Here is an 11,298-nt window from a genome sequence, read left to right as displayed (position 1 = left end):
AGGGTGAGCACGCCCGCGGGGGCCGCCCGGCCGCGCTCCTGCTGGCTGCGGGCGGGCTCCCGGCCTTGTGGGGTAACGGAGCGCTGTGCCCCCTTCTGCCCCGAAGGCAGGGAAGGGTCCTGCGGGCCGCATCCACGCGGGGCTGGGGTCCCCGGGCGATGCACAGCATCCCCGGTGGGTGATGGGGTCTGTGCTGCATCTCATGGGCCGGTGGCGGGATGACCCTGTGGGCCAGGCTGGCATCCTAGCAAGGGTCGTCTGGGCCTGTGCTTGTGCCCAAAGGACTTCTCGAACCTCGGGGATGTGGGGTGAATCCTGAGCTGGGATGTGCCAGCCATGGGGCGATTTCTTCCCCTTTTGCTGGGTTTTCCGGGTTGGATGGACTCCCTACTCCATGTTTCAGTGCTCCCAGCTATGGCAGTGTAAAAGGCATCCAGGCGGCACTGAGGAGCAATGACAGCCTTGTCACTGTCCCCACAGACAGGAGAGCCCTTTGGGATGTAAAATGGAAGACACTGCCATTGGGAACGTTGTGGTCCCAGGCCCTGCAGGTAGAATGTGCTAATTCTGCTCTCTTGTCTCCAGTCTGCAGGGGCTTTGGCATCTGCTCTCTGTATGGACATGGGGGCACTCTTGCCACAGGGCTCTGACTCTCCCCTAACCCAGCCCCACAGGGTCTCCTTCTGCTGTCTGGAGCGGTGGTTGCAGAGCCCTGCACACAGGGCCATGAAGGCAGATCTGGGCCTGGAGAAGTGTTGATAGCCACAGTGATAAATGCAGTTAGACAGGCTGGAGCTGGGTGTAGTCATGGGGCTGAGCACTTTGGGGGCAGTGCTGGCCTGAGCTGCACTGTGTCTGTGCCTGCAGCTGGCTGGCCAGGAGAAGCCCTGTGATCACTGGGGAATGCTCAGGGCCTGGACCGTGACTCCTTCAAAGCCTCTTCTCTCCTGGCAGCAGAGAGCCCCCAGCCTGGGCTGGCTTTGTGCCCCAGGTGTGCAGCTCTCTGGGGCTGTGCAGGTAGATAGGTGCCTCCTTACCAACCCTGACCTTGCAGCTCATCCCAGGTGGGCTCTCAAGGACCTTGACCTGCAGGCATGCCCTCCTGTCCTGGTGGAGCACAAGGAGTGTTTCCATGGGCCGTGTCCCTGGAGAGTTGCCTTGGCACTTGGCCGGCAGCTCTGGGATCAGCTGTGTCCATCTGCAGGTTGGGTTGGTCAGGTTGTGTTTCTACAGTCAGAGCAGCAGCCTGTGTCAGTCTTGTGCTGGAGCAGTTTCCCTAATCTTCAGATAAGATTAAATACCAGTGAAAACACCATAAAGACATAAATGCTTGCAGAAGTTTGTGTGGGAGAGTGAGAGGTGCTTGCTGAATCCCACCAAGGACAGGACACTGGGAGGGTGTTGTGCCATGGGTCTGCTGGGCAGAAAAAGGCACAGACAAACTCCCAGGAGCTGATCTGATGCAGTTTCATGAACACCAGCCCCTCTGGGATCACCTGCAGCTGCCATAGTTGTGTTTTTCTTTTTCTCTTCCTTTTTCTCGAGCAGGTTTCCAGAATGGAGGAGCCACTGTCAATGGAGATGTCTTTCAGGTGAGAGCTCAGCCTTTTGCTGGCCCAGGGCTGCTAATGAAGATTGGGTGGGTATGGGGCCAGCAATCTGTTGTTCTGCCCCCAGCATTGACTGGAGTTTGCTATCCAGCTGCAGAACAGCTACAGTGCTCCTGGAAAGGTCTGGGTCTCCCGTGGGAGTCCTGGCTGCTCCATTCTCTTTGAAGAGAAGATGTGTCCCACCTGCCATGATCTGCCCCACATCTGTTTGCAGGTGGCTTGTGCCATGAAGGAGTGCCTGGGCCCTAAGAGCAGGTGACAAATCGCCCATTCCCCAAGAAGTCCCCTCTCTCCAGCCTGGGTAGCTTCTGGAGGCCTCTGGGGCAGGCATGAGCATCTCTTGACAGAGGCCAGAGACAGAATAGGGCTGCCATGGGACTTGGATCTCCTGTGAAAACCACTTGCCCCGTGGCCAGGGGCCTTTTGGGGGCACCCACCTGGGTCTCAGATCCCTGTGGGAGCCTGAAGCCCAACTCTGCTGTCAGCAGTGCCAGCATCTCACAAGCCCTTCACCCCACTTGATGCCCAGCAGTGGGGCATATGCACTGCCCAGGCCTGGTTTACAGGATGATAATCGCATCAGGAATGGGACAGACTTAATTAGATTGAGGATCTTGGAAGAAAGCTGTAATCCCATTGCTGAGCTGGTGTCAGACTGGGCATGTGGCCAGTGGAAGGTGGTAGGGGAGGTGCTGGGCCTGGCAGGGCCCTCAGCTCAGATGTGAGGGAAGCAGTTTGGTCCGGGAGCTGCCTGGGCCCCCGTGAGGGCCAGGAATCCCTGGGGAGCAGTTCTGAGGCCAGTGTCTACCCTGTGCTGTGGGGCTGCCCAGAGGATACAACAGCTGTGGTGGCAGCAAGCAGAAGTCAGGGAAGGAATGACTGGAAAGGCTTCAGGTGACAGGGCCTGAGGCTGGGAGAGAAGCTTGAGCAGCACTTTGGGAACACTGTCCCACATGCCCCAAGCTGTCACCCTTCCTACCTCCTATCTTGGCTTGTCAGTGCTGGGAGTGTGGAGTCCTGACTGCTTCCAGCCCTTGGAGGTGGCTGGGCTGGGCTCTTGGAAGCACTGGTGCTGATGGTGAGGTGCTCATGTGCTGCAGGAGTCCAACGGCCCCACGGATGCCTACGCAGCCATAGCCAAGGCCGACCGGCTGACCCAGGAACCCGAGAGCATCCGCAAGTGGAGGGAGGAGCAGAAGAAGCGCCTGGAGGAGCTGGGTGAGACCCAAGGCCACGTGTAGCCCCCTGTGCTTGTGACACCTTGTGACATGGCAGTCAGGGCTCTTGGGGTCCTCACCTCTTGGTGACCTTGCTGCATCCCAGAGAGATGTCGCATGCCCCTGCCAAAGATCTGCTATCCTTGTGGCTGTGGTGCCTTTTGGCCAGTATTGGTGGGGACTGGGGACGGGTCTGAGGGGCTGCAGCTGTCTTGCCTGCTGAGGGGCTGCTCAGCACACCTGGCAGGTGCCAGTGTGGCTGATGGGCTCTGTCTCACTCCGGCCTTAGATGCAGCATCAAAGGTGACTGAGCAGGAGTGGCGTGAGAAGGCCAAGAAGGACCTGGAGGAGTGGAACCTGCGTCAGAATGAGCAGATGGAGAAGAATCGAGCAAACAACAGGTATGTTGGGGTCAGCATGGCCAAAAGGACTGTCTGCCTTCCTGGGATGTTTGAGGGCCTCCTTTCCCACAGTGGGGTCCAGCCCTGCAGGGACAGAGCCTTGCCAAGCAAGGGGAGAGTCCCCAGGTCTTGGAGTGGCTCTGATGGCTGTGCAGAGCCACTCTGGCTGGAACCACACTGGGATCATGCTGGGATCTTGGTGCCTCCTGCCCCTGCATGGGGCTTGCAGGGGGGGAGGGCTGGGTTCCAGGTTCTCCTGGTGTGCTGAAGTGTGTGGGTCTCTCTTTGGAAGGACTAACCCCCTCTGTTCTCTCTTTCTAACCCTCTGCCTGCCTGTCGCTCCACTCCGCTCCACTCTCTCTCTCTCTGTGCCCGGGGCTAGGATCGCTGACAAAGCCTTTTACCAGCAGCCGGACGCCGATGTCATTGGCTACGTGTATGTGCCTCTTACAGACCATATCCTGCCCCACAGGCTCTGGGGGTCCCAGCCCCAGCACTGCCTGCCCAGCCAAGGGAAGGGGGGCTGCTGGGAGGTACTGGCTTGGTGAGGTACCAGAGGGAGGATGATGCAGCTGAGTGTCTCCAAATTGTGGAGTTTTAGGAGATGAGTGGAGCTCCTAGAAATGTCTCTGTGGGAGCTGGTTGAAGATGCAAAGCCATGGGCTCTTATGCCTCTTTTTAGGGATGGCTCTTTGGGGGTGAAGTCTTGGGAGCAGGCAGATACTCCTGCATCCCTGGATGAATGATGTTTTGGGTGAGTGCAGCCAAAGGCAGACTTGAGCATCGTGTGTCTCTCGGTCCCAGAGGACACTGAGCTCATCAGCTGGAGTAAAGGGACAGGAAGCAGGGACACAAGGGTTTTTAAGACAGAAGGAAGAGTCTCCTTGCAAAGGGCTCTGCCAGTGACAACCCTCAATATCTTTGCAGGGCCTCGGAGGAAGCATTCCTGAAGGAGTCCAAGGAGGAGACCCCAGGCTCTGAGTGGGAGAAGGTGGCCCAGCTGTGTGATTTCAACCCCAAGAGCAGCAAGCAGAGCAAGGATGTCTCACGGATGCGCTCGGTGCTCATCTCCCTCAAACAGACGCCCCTGTCCCGTTAGCTGTGCCTGGCACAGCCGGGAGCACAGCGGGCATGGCTGGGCTCACTGAGCCAGGTGGCTTCAGGGGCTGGCCCAGGAAGGGCCTCCCACCCCCTGCTCCGTGATCTGCGCCTTGGCTGTGCTCGAGTCACTGGTTGTATAACTCTCCCCATGGTTTTCCTTTGCTTAAAAGGTGCATTGGTCTCTTTTTACACTTATTTATAAATCACTGTGGCATTTCCCCGGGAAGTGGCACTGGGTGGCAGAGCTGAGTTAGTGGGGAAGCCCCAGCCCAGGCTCTTCAGGAGTTTGTCTGAGGGCCTGCCTAAATGAGCAGAAAATATCCCATCTTTTGTTCCCCACTTCAGCCCTGTGCTGGGAATAAACCTGCCTGCAGCTGTCCTGGCAGCCCCATGTCCAGGCTTCAGTCCTAGCCCTGAGGCAGGGATCCCATTGGGATCCTGGGCTGCTGTCTGCCTGTCCCATGGGATTTAGAGCAGAGCTGAAGCAGCATTGGGAGGGTGGAGAAACAGCCCTGGCTTGTCTCCACACTGCTGGCTCCTGCAGGGAGCATGGCTGCAGCATGGCATTGCCAGAGTGGCAGGGACTGAGGAATGTGAGTCCAGGTTGGGCCTGGACTGCCAGTGGCTGCCCCAAGCCCAGCAGAACTCTGCCCAGCCTGGCTATGCCCTGAAAAGTTGGTGCAGCTCAAGTGTCCATGTCCCATCCATCCTGCAGTGCTGGCAGCACAGTGGTGTGGACTACTGGGAGGACTGTGGGGGGAGTGTTCAGGATGTTTCCTGTCCTTCCCTCATGAACACCAGCAGTTAGGAATGTGGGATTCCAGGCTTTGGGGGACCCTTGGCTTTGCTCTGCTCCTTCCCTTGCTACCAGAATGGGAGATGGAGGCTGTGTAGTTGCAGGCAAGGAGGTAAGAAGGTCCAGCTGCTGTGGGGCAGGTCAAACCCCCATCTTCCTAACCCAGGGGCCCAGAGCAGGGTTGGGCAGAGTTCTGGTGCTGGGGCTTGTACTGGCCCTGAGAACAACCTGCACATCTGTCTGCAGTTGCTCTGTCCCCTGGATTTGCCCACCTAAGGCAGCATGGGGAGATGCTTCAGTCCTGCTCCCTGCTCGAACTTTTTCTCCTCTGCTTGGCAGGGATGGCACCAGTCCTGGGAACCTGCACAACTCCCGGGTAGCAGGAGAGGGACAGCCTTGAGCTGGTGCTCTGGGTCTGGCCTCTTGAGGGCTTGGGAAGGGCTTGCAGCAGTTTGGGAGGACATAGAGCAGAGCCCGCAAAACACTCGAGACCCTCTGCAGAGCCCTGCTCAGCTGGAAATCAAGTGTGCAGAGCTCTCCTGCCCTCCAGCTGTGGCTCCAGGGCCAGAATGTCACCAGTCCTGCTGCTGCAGCTGTGGGGGGTGCCAGGGCACCCACAGCTCTGGGGCATGATCTCACCAGTGGGCTGGGAAGGTAAATGGGTGTATAGGGAATCACTTGCAGTTGTGTGTTGGGACTGTGCCCCCTGCCCATAGGGCCGATCATTCCTGCCCGGCCCCCTGAGCTCCAGCATGCGTAGGCAGCTCTGCTGTGCTGCAGGACACCTGGGGACTCGGCTCCTGCCTCAGCCTTGCATTGCAGAGCAGCAGGAAGCACCCCTGGCTACTTGTGGGGGACAATGTGCCCCCCTGTGCTCTGTCCCTCCAGCCCCTGCAGGCAGCTGAGCCCCTGGGTGCCCCAGCTGCCGTGTGCTCTGTGTCAGGCCAGGGCAGCTCTCGGGGAGCCGTGCCCACAGCTGTTCTACATCCCCTCGGCTTTGGTATCTGTGACTGTCCAAATTACCTGTTACAATAAACCAACATCTCCAATCCTACAGGGCACTGTTGTATTTCTGCATTAGGGATGCTGTGTTTAGGAGAACCTACAGCCATGTGGAAAGGATGGGGCTGGAGGAGGAACATCCTACAGGAAAAAAAGGAGTGAGAGGAAGGCTGGAGGTTTTGTGCTCGGATGGGGCCAAAGCAGTGGTGGCAGGACCCAGGGCTTGGCTCTGTCCCCAAGGATCTGCAAGCTCTGGGTTGTCCAAACTGGCTGAGCTGCTCCCTGTCCACTGCACCTTTCTCCAGCTGCCAAGGGCTTGTGCTCATGGATCTGCCCACCTGCTGCTCCTCACACCCCTGCACCAAGCTGGCTGGGCTGGAGGTGCCAGTGGGGCAGGCAGAAGCAGTTTCCTCTGGGAAGGATGTCCTGGGCAGGCAGCTCTAGAGAGAAGAGAGGCCCTGGGCTCCCTGTGCCGAGGTGGAGCTCACTGGCTCAGCACTCAGCACTTGTTGCCCACCCTCACAACTCAGAGATCAGCTCTGGTGAGCAAGAGCCTTCCCTCTCCTTGCCAAAGCCCAGCAGCACAATTCCCTGGAGAGGACAATCCATGTGCTTGTTTGCAGATGGAGGGTTCACCCCTCAGCCCATCCTTACAAGGACTCAGGGCACAGGCACCACCTCACAGAACAGCACTTGGAACCAGCCCAGGCTGCTGGGTTGCTGGCTGAGGTGTTTCAGCACAGGCAGAGGTGTCTGTGCCCCTTCCCCTGCAGGTGTGAGCTGCTGCAGCCACAGTGCAATGAACAGAGACTGTGGGCCCACGTCCTCCCTGCTCTGTGGGCCTGGCATGGGAGAGCGAAGCCTCGTGGATCACCAAAGCCCTGGCAAGATCCAAGGCCAACAGTGGGACCATGTTTGTCAGGACACAGGCAGGGCAGGTCCCCTGGAGAAGAAGGTGTTGCTGACTCCCCAGCAAGAACAGCCAAAGCAGCAGCATATCCCAGAGAACACAGCCAGACCTCATTTCAGAAATGTGAATTCCCTGCTTGTTTTCACAGGGAGTTTCATGCCTTGTTTCTTGCATCACCACAGCTTCAAGACAGCCATGCCCACTCCTTTTTCTCCCTGCACTGTTTACTGTTATGACTTCTCAGTGCTCTGCAATCCAGTATCAGTCAGAATCTTGCTGCAATTCACTTTATTACTCACCAGTTTTAATTACACAGCTCACACAACCTCCCAAATGGCCTCCCCCGCTGCCTAGGGACTTTGTCCTGCCAGGACCAAGCCATAAGCAGTGGTTCCCTCCTCATGGGCAGCTCATTTCTCAAATGCTGGTCACTGCCTGACTACAACCACACCTCAGACCATGACCAAGAAGACACAATTTTATCAGCCTGTGACAGCATCAAGCAGGAACAAGAAGTCTGACCAGGGGTGGTGAGTCTTAGTGATATGCAGCCTCAGTGCTGCAGGAGAGCTCTTGGGGAAACAAAAAAAGTGCCACAGCTTAAATTACATGTTAATCACAGAGTGTATTCACCCCATTCCCAGTGCTCCAGAACTGGCTGTACCGAGACATCACAACAGTCTCAGAAAACTCCATCCCCAGCCAGAATCCACCCTGCCAGCCAGGGCTGCCGGTGGACACTTGCCCGTGGCCGCATCGCTCTTGTCCGATGTCACTGTCGGGATTTGAAGGCCGTGGCCGCCATGCCCCCCAGCAGCGCGGCGAAGGTGCAGCCCTGGGCTATGACACGGGCCCGCATCATCAGCTGGGAGCGCCGAGTGTTGCCTTTCTTGAAGCAGATGATTCCATAGACCAGGACACTGACGGTGCACAGGCAGCCTGCGGGGAAGGACAGGGGCCGTGAGGCGCGGCTTCCCCCGCACTCCCAAAGCCGAGCCGCGCCTCCCGGGGCAGCCGGCCCGGGGCTGAGGGACCGGCCCTCACCAGCGGCCATCGCCCCTCACTCCGCCTCCGTCCCGCCACCCCCCGCCCCACCCTCACCGAGGGGCACCAGGGGGTTCTCGCGGGTCTTGCGCAGGAACTTGTCCGCGAATCCCTCCTCAGGGAACATGGGCAGCGGGCTAGGCTCCAGCGGCGGGGGCGGCTCGGCCGCCATGGCCAAGGTGACAGCAAGGCCCTTTCCGGCTGCCGTATCCCCGCCTCTGAAGCAGTGCATGCCGGGGTTTGCAGTCCGACGCGCGCACTTACTGCGCGGCGCTGCTGTCTCGGAACTACACTTCCCGTGGTGCCCCGGGCCGGCGCGGCAGCCCCGTGGCCAGCCCGCGTGTGTCCGCCATGCCGAAGGCCAAGGGGAAGAGCCGGCGGCACAAATACTCCTACAACCTCAACCGCAAGCGGCTCTCCCGCAGCGCCCGCCGCCGCGCCGCGCCCCGCATCGCCTGGTGAGTGCCGCGGACGCGGAGGGGCGGCGTGGGCTGGGGCAGGGCGGCCGGGAGCCGCTGCACGTGTCGGTGGGGAGGGGGACGCGCACGGGCGCGGGGTGGGGGACACGGCCGTGATGTCGCTTGTTCCCGCGCAGCTCGCACATCCGCCATGCCTGGGACCCGCACAAGTCGGTGGCGCAGAACCTGGCCGAGATGGGCCTGGCCGAGGATCCCAACAAGGCTGTCCCCATCCCGAAGAAGCTGCTGGTAAGGGAGGGTTTGGCCCGGGCCGCTGCTTTGTGGGGGGAGGTATCCTGGCAGCACTGGGCAGGTGGCTCTGGATAAGTCTCTGGCACTGGACACGTTTCTTATCTTGATCTACGCGCTTATCTCACCAAGATCCTGGCGTGGGAACGAGTTACAGCACTCCCGAGACATAATGGACTTTAGAACAAATATAAAAAACGTCAGTCCTGGCACTTGCCAAAGACAGGGGAGGTTGGGAGCACTGCTGCCAAGTTGTTCCTGATGACAAAGAAGGGCTCTTTGTGTACAGCAGTGCCAGCCAGGCCCATCTGCGTAAGAGGGCAACGCTCTCGGGTGAAAGGTGGCCTCAAGAAGCTCAAGGAAGAAGTAGGAATGACCTTGTTTGCCATTTGTCTCCATTCACGCAGCGTTTCTCAGCTGACAGCCTTGCCCACAAGCCAGTTTAATGGCACAAGTAAAGCTCTGCTTAAGCCAGCTGGGATTTCCTGCCCCTTGCAGCCATGTAGAGGCAGTTTGGAGTTTTGGGAACAATGTGTGGGGACACAGTGCTCTTCCAATTGTGCTTTTCTTCATTTGTCTTTTCTCTGCTATAATTCAGGGGATGGAAGTGGAAAGTGATGGACAACAGCCAGGAAAGAAAATAGTGCGGAAGCCGTACGTGGTGAATGGTCAGTGCTGCATTTGGGGTTCTCCTGAGCCCCTCTGGGCTATTTTGTCATCCTGTGCTGTGCCAGGGGTAGGGAAGGGTGTTGTTTCTTATCCAGCCTTGTGGAGGAGCATGTCTTTTCCACAGTGTTTCTCCCTGCAGCCTCAGGAGGGCTCTTGTCACTGCGAGATGTGCTGGTGGGTGGCTCCAGGGTGACAAGAAGCCATGGGGGCAGTGCCTGGTGTTTCAGTGGTGGGCTGGGCAGCTCTGAGCAGTCACACTGCAGCCTGGGCTGAAAGGGTCTGCTGCTCCTGTGTGAGCTGGAGAAGAGCTGCAGTGCAGGCCTGGATGTTGTCTGGGCCGTTTTCTTGCACCAGCCTGCTGGGAAGCGCCCCTGCGTGCACCAGCCAGGCTGTGTGACTGGGGTGAACCTTGGGGGAGGCTGGGGACCTCTGAGGTGTTGTTGCTTCCTTCCCCTCCCTCATGTTGCTGCCTCTGCCCTCTGCCCAGAGATGGAACTGGAGGCCAGCCTCCCTGAGAAGAAGTCGAACACGCTGTCACGGGACCTCATTGACTATGTGAGATACATGATCCAGAACCACGGGGAGAACTACAAGGTACATTCCAGAGCAAGGGGTTCACTCCTGGATCTTCCCAACAGCAGCATGAGAACTGCTAATCCTCTCTGTCCTGGATCCCGTTTTGCAGTCAGCTGATTCTTAAGGGAAAAAACCACTTTGAACTGTGGCCAGCTGCATCTGAGTCAGGCAGTGATCACACTGCTCTGGGTGGGCTGGCTTGGTGTTTGCTCTTGGGGCTGCTCCTCTGACTTACCTTCTCCTTTGTCACAGGAAATGGCTCGGGATGAGAAGAACTACTACCAGGATACTCCCAAACAGATTAAGAGGAAAATCAATGTGTACAAGAATTTCTACCCCGAGGAATACAAGAATTTCATTGCATCACTCAAGCCAGAGAAAATGGAAGTGCAGTGACTGCTCTTTTTCCTCAGGTTTACCTGCAAGTGCAGGCTTGACATGAATATTTTCCAAACTGAAACAGCCTCTGGTGGTGGAGGAAGAACCCTCACTAGGCAGAGAGGGTTTAACTATCCATGAAAGACTCTTTTGGCACTGGGACTGACTGTGCTGTTCTGCTCACTTTCTGTGTGGCAGCCAGCAGTTCTTTAGCTTTGCTAAAATAAAATACTCTTTCTAGCTGCTTGTGAATGTCTTGTTTGTGGGCTCTGGCTTGGTGCAGTCCTGCTTTGGAGAGCTCCTGGTGATGTCGGCCTTGGACACGTGTCCCCCCCTCTGGTGACAGGGCTGGGTGTGGGCAGCACTCAGACTTTGGCTGATTTGTCCTGTAGGCAGGGTAAGTTGGAGCAGGGCCATGTGCTGTGGCTTTTCCCTGTGTCTGCAGCTTGGGAGAGCAGGCTGGGTTCCCTTTCCTGCCGAGGAACTGGAGGGCAGCAGAGAAGTCACCCTTTCACTGATAAAGAGGAAGGAGCAGCTATAGAAGAGGTGTCACAGTGAGGTTCTCTGCCATCTACTCCTGTTCCTGATGGGCTTGCCAGCTTCCAGGATTGTTTTTCCAGGACCTAGCGCCCTGTGGGCTGACCCAGCAACCTCCTGTCTGCAGGAGGACGGGACACGGGGGCAGGACACGACCCCAGGCCCAGTCCCGCCACTGGGCCGTGGGTGCGCTGGCAAACACCGCCTTCCCCGCCCGAACTACAGCTCCCAGCGTGCCCCGCGCGAAACCACATCTCGCGATACCTCGCCCCTATAAGGGCACCCCCGCAGAGGTAAGCAGCCTCCCGCTGAGGCAACTCGCGGCGGTTCCGCTATGGCCGCTCCGGGCC

At 58.2% G+C, this 11,298-nt stretch overlaps 3 protein-coding genes across 3 annotated transcripts; 2 read left to right on the top strand and 1 right to left on the bottom strand.

Annotated features, from left to right (window-relative positions):
* Positions 1-158: 158 nt before the first annotated feature.
* Positions 159-6,179, top strand: CLTB (clathrin light chain B). Its single transcript, XM_014312240.2, has 6 exons — positions 159-174; positions 1,549-1,592; positions 2,711-2,828; positions 3,117-3,228; positions 3,611-3,664; positions 4,156-6,179. The coding sequence occupies exons 1-6, from the start codon at positions 159-161 to the stop codon at positions 4,325-4,327; spliced, it is 516 nt and encodes a 171-aa protein (XP_014167715.2). The 3' UTR covers positions 4,328-6,179.
* A 1,129-nt stretch (positions 6,180-7,308) lies between these two features.
* HIGD2A (HIG1 hypoxia inducible domain family member 2A) lies at positions 7,309-8,290 on the bottom strand. The gene is made up of 2 exons (XM_005418787.2): positions 8,139-8,290; positions 7,309-7,976 (listed from the first exon to the last, which is right to left on the bottom strand). Exons 1-2 carry the CDS (start codon positions 8,251-8,253, stop codon positions 7,810-7,812), a joined length of 282 nt encoding a protein of 93 aa, XP_005418844.1. The 5' UTR covers positions 8,254-8,290; the 3' UTR covers positions 7,309-7,809.
* A 112-nt stretch (positions 8,291-8,402) lies between these two features.
* Positions 8,403-10,657, top strand: NOP16 (NOP16 nucleolar protein). Its single transcript, XM_005418785.2, has 5 exons — positions 8,403-8,539; positions 8,677-8,788; positions 9,387-9,456; positions 9,945-10,051; positions 10,286-10,657. Exons 1-5 carry the CDS (start codon positions 8,433-8,435, stop codon positions 10,427-10,429), a joined length of 540 nt encoding a protein of 179 aa, XP_005418842.1. The 5' UTR covers positions 8,403-8,432; the 3' UTR covers positions 10,430-10,657.
* Positions 10,658-11,298: the final 641 nt, after the last annotated feature.

The sequence above is a fragment of the Geospiza fortis genome, unplaced genomic scaffold (assembly GCF_000277835.1).
Source record: "Geospiza fortis unplaced genomic scaffold, GeoFor_1.0 scaffold55, whole genome shotgun sequence".
NCBI lineage: Eukaryota > Metazoa > Chordata > Aves > Passeriformes > Thraupidae > Geospiza > Geospiza fortis.
This window is presented reverse-complemented; position numbering and strand designations above follow the sequence as displayed.

Bases quoted from the DNA above. Each gene is read 5' to 3' on its own strand.
- CLTB (XM_014312240.2), top strand. The intron at 1,593-2,710 runs GTGAGAGCTCAG...CATGTGCTGCAG, and splicing joins TCAATGGAGATGTCTTTCAG to GAGTCCAACGGCCCCACGGA. The intron at 3,665-4,155 runs GTATGTGCCTCT...ATATCTTTGCAG, and splicing joins GCCGATGTCATTGGCTACGT to GGCCTCGGAGGAAGCATTCC.
- HIGD2A (XM_005418787.2), bottom strand. From the start codon at position 8,253: ATGGCGGCCGAGCCGCCCCCGCCGCTGGAGCCTAGCCCGCTGCCCATG. The intron at 7,977-8,138 runs GTGAGGGTGGGG...CCTTCCCCGCAG, and splicing joins GAACCCCCTGGTGCCCCTCG to GCTGCCTGTGCACCGTCAGT.
- NOP16 (XM_005418785.2), top strand. From the start codon at position 8,433: ATGCCGAAGGCCAAGGGGAAGAGCCGGCGGCACAAATACTCCTACAAC. The intron at 9,457-9,944 runs GTCAGTGCTGCA...CCCTCTGCCCAG, and splicing joins GAAGCCGTACGTGGTGAATG to AGATGGAACTGGAGGCCAGC. The intron at 10,052-10,285 runs GTACATTCCAGA...CCTTTGTCACAG, and splicing joins ACCACGGGGAGAACTACAAG to GAAATGGCTCGGGATGAGAA.